Source organism: Tenrec ecaudatus, chromosome 14 (genome assembly GCF_050624435.1).
Source record: "Tenrec ecaudatus isolate mTenEca1 chromosome 14, mTenEca1.hap1, whole genome shotgun sequence".
Lineage (NCBI taxonomy): Eukaryota > Metazoa > Chordata > Mammalia > Afrosoricida > Tenrecidae > Tenrec > Tenrec ecaudatus.
The window spans coordinates 86,650,350-86,657,018 of NC_134543.1; the positions used below are offsets into that span (position 1 = coordinate 86,650,350).

The 6,669-nt window shown below is 38.0% G+C and overlaps 1 protein-coding gene across 1 annotated transcript; it reads right to left on the bottom strand.

Annotated features, from left to right (window-relative positions):
* Positions 1-1,634: 1,634 nt before the first annotated feature.
* On the bottom strand, positions 1,635-2,603 carry LOC142426656 (olfactory receptor 11G2-like). Its single transcript, XM_075532240.1, has one exon. The coding sequence runs from the start codon at positions 2,601-2,603 to the stop codon at positions 1,635-1,637; it is 969 nt and encodes a 322-aa protein (XP_075388355.1).
* Positions 2,604-6,669: the final 4,066 nt, after the last annotated feature.

Sequence of the window (6,669 nt, forward strand, 5' to 3'; positions counted from 1 at the left end):
CCAGCTTTATAAGGTGCTATACTCCACCTGATGTCTTATCCAAGCCTTTAATATGTCATTCTTTTATGCTAATTGGTCTGGTTTATTCTTGGTGTGTAGCTTATTTGTTAACAGATTTCAGTGACTAGCAGCTGGTAAGTACTAACAACGTAGAGTGTACATTATTGAAATGGAATGGGCTGAAAAAATGGTCCTCTGTCTAAAAGGTAGATGAAAATGTATCAAGTGGATTGAGAGAGAATGGTTGAGTGATCAAGACAAGTAAAAATCTACTGAGTATGATAGACTTTTGATGATATTCTTTAATAGTTCATCTTTTAAAATTAACTAGACAAATTGGAGTAAAAATTTTGCTACCATTATATTCCCAAGTTAGGAAGTCCAATTCAGCAAAAGTTACCAATATTTTAGATTTTATTACAGAAACCTAAAGCATGAGGTTCATACTTCATACATCTTCCCGAGATATGGAAAGCCAGATATATTATAAGACTACTTAATTAATACCTCAAAAGTGACTACAAATATATTCAAAAGTATATTTTATTAAGTTCCATGTCTTTTCACCCCTTTGCCCTTTCTTTGATAAGAAAGATAGATAAAGAGGTAGTGAACCTTAGGTATTCTGAGGGAAAGTAGAATTAAATAGTCAGGAATACATTTGCCTCTTAGGCTGGCATGCATATATTTTGGGTGAAGGTCTTAATTGTTAAACATATTTTTGCTTTTGTAAATAATCCCCATGCATTTGCTTGGCCATTCACTTTACTTTGCTTTTTTCCAATACAACAAACAAACGTCTACTCTTGCTGTGGAACTCCCATAAACACTTCTTCTCAAAGTCCAGACAACTCGAATTCCTGACTAGCTCTAGACTAGCTGCCCGCTGCAACTGCGGATTTGTCAGCTGCTTTTCATTTGATTTTAGGTGATTAGAATAAAAAATATAATTAAAGACACAGTTGGGGTTACATATTTGAAGAAAGAGACGACAATTTTAAGAAATTTATGATAATACTTAAATATGTCACACAGCACAAATACTAAAAATGAATATGATACTAAAATTCATCGCTGGAAGCCACATTTACAGCAAAGGCAGTTAAGTCCCCAGTACTGTCTGACCATTTACATTTAGCTTCTATCTTAAGTTTACTCTAGGTCAACAGTATCCATTCAATTACTAATTCTTATTTCGAGTACTCCCTGTCCTGCTACTTAGTATAGAGCTGAAACTACTAGTTTGCTTCTGAAGGATACTTCAAGGAAAACCATTCTGTGGAGGCCCAGTGGTAAGGTCACATTTGTGATGTTGGCTTTATTTCATGTAGAAAACCTCGCTTTAAGCCAGTAGCTGCCAGCAGAGAAGAATCAGTTACGGTTTAATTATCAAAGCCGTCTATGGCCTGTGTCCCAATCTGACATGTTGTTTCTACTTGAAATACAGAGGAGAGTTATGCTTACGCTGACTTGAGGAGATCCAATTACATATGTTAGGTTCAATTGTCAAAAGGTAATTTCACGTCTTCAATAAAACTTTGTTGTGACAATTTAGTAATCAAATGATTGAATTAGAAAGAAATTACATCAATAAAAACGTGTTGTGACAGAACTGGTGAACTGTGACTTTTCACTTATGTTTTATGAACAAGTTTTTCAGTCCCAAACACTTTCCTTAGGGCAGCCTTCATCTCCTTGTTCCTGAGACTATAAATTAAAGGATTACAAAGGGGCGTTATCACAGAGTAAAATAAGGTAACAAGTTTTTGAAGCTCTACTGGATGTCCTGATCCAGGGAGGACATACATCATCATAATAGAGCCATAAAACAGGACCACCACAGTCAGATGAGAAGCACATGTGGAGAAAGCTTTGCGCTTGCTCGCTGCTGACGGCATCCGGAGCACAGCCAGGATCACCAGTACATAGGAGCAAAGGATGAAAAGAAAAGTACCAACCATGAAGATAGTATTGAAAGTAGAGTAAACGAACTGCGTGGTGGTGTCTTCAGAACAAGACAGCATCATCAATGGCACAGGGTCACACATAAAGTGGTCGATGATGTTTGGACCACAATAGGGCAATTGTGAAATAAGTATGACTGGTGTTATAAAGAGTATTGGTCCACACGACCACCCAAAGATGACCAGGCCCGTGTACAGCTCTTTCGTCATGATGCGTGGATAATGTAGAGGACGGCAGATGGCCAGGTACCTGTCAAAGGCCATGATGCACAGGTAGAAGCCCTCATCACAGCCAAAAGAGAAGAAGAAGTAGAACTGTGCAAAACAACGCACAAAAGAGATGGACTTGCTTGTGGAGAGGAAGTTGGCCAGCATGTTAGGGACCGTGGTGGTGACATAACATATTTCCAGGAAAGAGAAATTCCCCAAGAATATGTACATCGGGATGTGCAGACGTCGGTCCCTCTGCACAGCACAGGCTATGGCTGTGTTCCCCATCAGGGTCAGCGTGTAGGTCACCGAGAAGAGCCCAAAGTAGAGGAGCTGCCTTTCCGGGCTTGAGGGAAAGCCCAGGAGGATGAAGTGGGTAACGGAGTTGGTGGTGTCTCTGCTGGATGTATTCATTGTTCTGGAAGACATGGTGAGAGGATGCTGGTTAGTGAACTTGAATGTTGGTTCTCCCTGAAGACACCAATTATGGTTTATTTGAAAAATGAGTACCAAAAATGAGTACTGTGATCTTTACAGTCTATTCTCCAAGAACATGATTTCATTTTAATATATAAAATAAACAATAAAAGAAAAAAGACATGTTTTGTTGTAAACATTGGACAAAGATATTAGCTTTTACCTAAGGAGAACCACAAAATCACAAATTTTGTGATTTTGATAAGTCACTTAGCTTCTGCAGGCCACGGTGAATATCTCATTTATATATAACCCTTACTTACTCTTTAATTTTATGTAAATTTACCCAACTTTGAACCAATTGAACCAACTCTCCTTGTGTGCAAATTCCTCATCACAATCACCTTCAGGGGTTGTGCTTGCAGTTTTTAAAATAACTGAAAAGGATTTTAAATCATTTCTTGCACAAAAGCCTAGGTTCCTAAACCTCATTGGAATCATCTGGCGATTGGGTGCGAGCCTCCTCCTAGAGATCCTGATTCATTAGGTTGCAAATGGCGCTCTGGGATCTGTCATTTCACCAGACAACCAGGTGTTTCCAGTGATCAGACCAATTTGGGATTCTAGATATTAAAGTAAGACTAAATAAGGACTTTACCCACCTGTTCTGACTGAACTGCAAGTGCCACTTAAAGACGTAATGACACAGGTAAAAGCAGACCTCCTTCACCTTTGGGGAGCTGAGATATTTGTGAGGGAGTTTCTAAAAGGGCATGGAAAAGTTCCATTATTTTAAAAATTCTGTTTTGTCAGTCACTTTAGGAAGTGTCCTCCTATTTTCTCATATGTTTCATCTACGGCGTAGTTTAAACACAAATCAATGTACAGTAAAGTTCTTTGTAAATCCTTATAGAAAGCAAATTTATCATAATTAGTAATACTCTACTGCCATTAATTCACTTGAGACTCTCAGTGACCAGATGAGACTGAACGTCTTTCTGGGAATAGGCAGCCTCATTGAGGTGAGCAATCCAAACTAGGGATAGTGCTCATAATAAGAAAAGAAATGTCCCTCACAATCACTTTCAAAGGTTCTGTCTCACTGCAGTGCAATGGAAGAGCATATGAAATATTTCCCTGCTCTTAGCCCACTTGCTTTCTCAAGTTTTGTGAAATGATGACTATGTAGACTTCTCTGATTCTAGAATATTGACTATTTCATTATTTATTTTTACTCTACTCACAAGGTGTTTGCATATAAGAAATGCCTTCTCTTTATTGAGTCTGAAGGATTCAGCATCGGAGTTCCACACTATGTCAAAGTATCTCACAACTTTGACACCTAAAGCTTTTAAAAATGGTTGGAATTTTAAACACACACACCTTTGTGAATGTGTGAACTAGCATTAGACATATCACTTAGAGCAGTTGATCTTTGGGAAAGTAATTGGTTTGAATGGGTGGCTTGCTGAATGTGAGTGGACTTGGCCAATTTTAGTGCTAAAAGAAATTGTAATGTAAACAAAATTTTAAAAATGTGTGTAGATATGTGTATATTCCCTTGTTACTTTTTCACAGGTCTTTTCTATGCCAGGTCTTTCCTGCTCTCTTTTAAACTAATCTCCAGTACTTGAAAAACTCATGTTGGCATTTTCTACTGGGACAAATATGAAACATGGGATATCTTGCTTCATTTACTTCTGGTTCTCTTTCTGCCTACAGTTTGTTCTTACTGAATCAAAGATCAACGTCTTAAGATTTTGTTTCTGAAGTTCCTACTCTTGGCACCCATTTATTAGGGAGTAGTGCAGATTGTAACTATCGAGGCTAAACACAACCTGGATCAGGTGGCATTGTAGGCCAGGTACCATAATCTCTCAAATTATAAGATGGGTCTTCTTTATGCACACTAGCTTTATCTTGGAATACGTAGATTCTATCTGAATCTATTGTGCTCATGTGGTACAGATAAAATAAAGCTTATTTAGAATGTTTTTTCCTGAATGCTTTCTCCACTTAAGTTGTGGTACAGTGTCTAAGAAAGAGTAATTTTTTTCTTGTCTCGAGAGATATCCCTAGGACAGTAGTTCTCAACTTTCCTAATGCTGCGACCCTTTAATACATTTCCTCAGATTGTGGTGACACCCACAACCATAAAATTATTTTTGTTGCTACTTCATAACTGTAATTTTGATACTGAAATGAACCTGGAAACCCCTGTGAAAGGGTCATTCGACCCCCAAAGGGCTAGTGACTCCTCAGGTTGAGAAATGCTGCCCTACCAGGGTCAAACTGGTTAACATGCTAGGCTGTTAACTGAAAGGAGCTTCAGACCACCTAGCGGCACCTTGAAAGAAGTCCTGGAGATGCCCTTCTTCAAAGTGCAGCTACCAGGAACGCTATAGACCCCAGTCTACTATGACACACACCATCAGGTTCTCTGCATCCGAATCAACTCAGAAGTTTAGAGACAGGAGCTAGGGATTCTTGACTTTCAATAATTCACTAGAAATAAGAATGAAACACCTCTGAGTTGAAACTATTAACATTTACATTATCTATAGGTATTGAAAACATAAACATATACACGGACAAAGACATGACATAAGAATATGAACGTCAATGTCAATTTGAGAATAGCCTTACCTGTCGGTTGCGCACAGATTTTTCTGTCGAATTCTTTTGGTGTGTGTGGTGGGGAAATACATTCAACCACACAAGTCTTAGGGATATTCAATTTCTTTACAACATTTTGGCAGACTTTAAAATGTGTGTTATTTTTATCCCTTGTGAGTCCTACTTTTCCAGAATCCTGCTGCCAATTCTTTCATTAATTTCACTTACACTCAGGCACTAACACCAGCATATCAAGTCAATATCAATGCTTGCCTCGCTTGAGTCTCTCTTTGTAGTATTGCCTCAGTATAGTAACTGTAGAAAGCCACTGTCCAAAGAAGATCCTACATAAATTCAACAAACAAGAAGCAAACAGCTGCTAAATTGTTTCATAATTTTAAAAAGTCATGTTCATTAACATAGAGCCAAGACATTAATCTAGTAAAACTGAGAGCAGTATTTGGGTTGTTGAAATAAGTGTATCAGCAGTATTAGAGGTTTACCATGTTTTCTCTATTTAAAAAGCAACAACAATCATCACAATGTTAATAATTAATCTATTTACAGCGGTAAAATTTCCATTGGAAATCATTAGGGAAACTTTACAGAAATCAGGCAACTAGATAAAATATTCCCCAAGATTCAGGGGAACAAGAGGGAAATTAATATTTTCAGACTTCTCAGCATGCATGCTATTCTAAACAAACTTTTATATTCTCAGAGCAGGAAGAAAGACCTTGTGAACCTAATTATTGCAGAAAATTGATGCAAACTTTTAACTCACTGTTTGAATAAGTGCTGAGAAGAAAGGTCAGAGAAGGGAAATCAAATATTAGTCCACAGGGTGAAAAGGATGAGAGAGCCTTCTGAAGAACTGAACGATACAGTTTGTAACCTGCCATGAGTAGCATGCATCTTTTCTCCTTAACACCAAAGTTCATCCTTACGGTCAATAGGAAGCTCAAATGAAGGTATTGTGTATATAAACTTCCTTGCATCATGGTCTTTTGAGATTTGGAACTTCTGTCCCCTGATGCTTTCAAAGTATTTGTTCCACTGATGAGATAGATTTTGAATTTTACGTATTTACTGTGAAATCCCACATGTTACAATTCCCTAAAGAATAGTACCTGGTGAACCAGATCCTTGTGTTTCTAATGATTTCTGGGGAATAATTAAAGAGTAATAGAGCTTGTCGTGATGACTGCAGTGGGAAGATCTACCATTAGAGTCCCTGTTTCTAGTTCGAAGAGAAAATGCTCTAAGTCCACCAATGTCAGTCCATACCTTCGTTGCTTTGAGGCATTCGAGTTGCGAGCTAGGCCTGTGATAGCACTCAATGAACATGAATCAAGTGTTTAACAGACATGAGAGATAGTGGTAAATGAAAGAGAAAATGGTCTTGACTCTGTGGGGCAATTCAGTTCAATCAGGGAGGCAGGTAACAGAAAATAAGCAAAAA

Coding starts and splice junctions, on each gene's coding strand:
- LOC142426656 (XM_075532240.1), bottom strand. CDS start 2,603: ATGTCTTCCAGAACAATGAATACATCCAGCAGAGACACCACCAACTCC.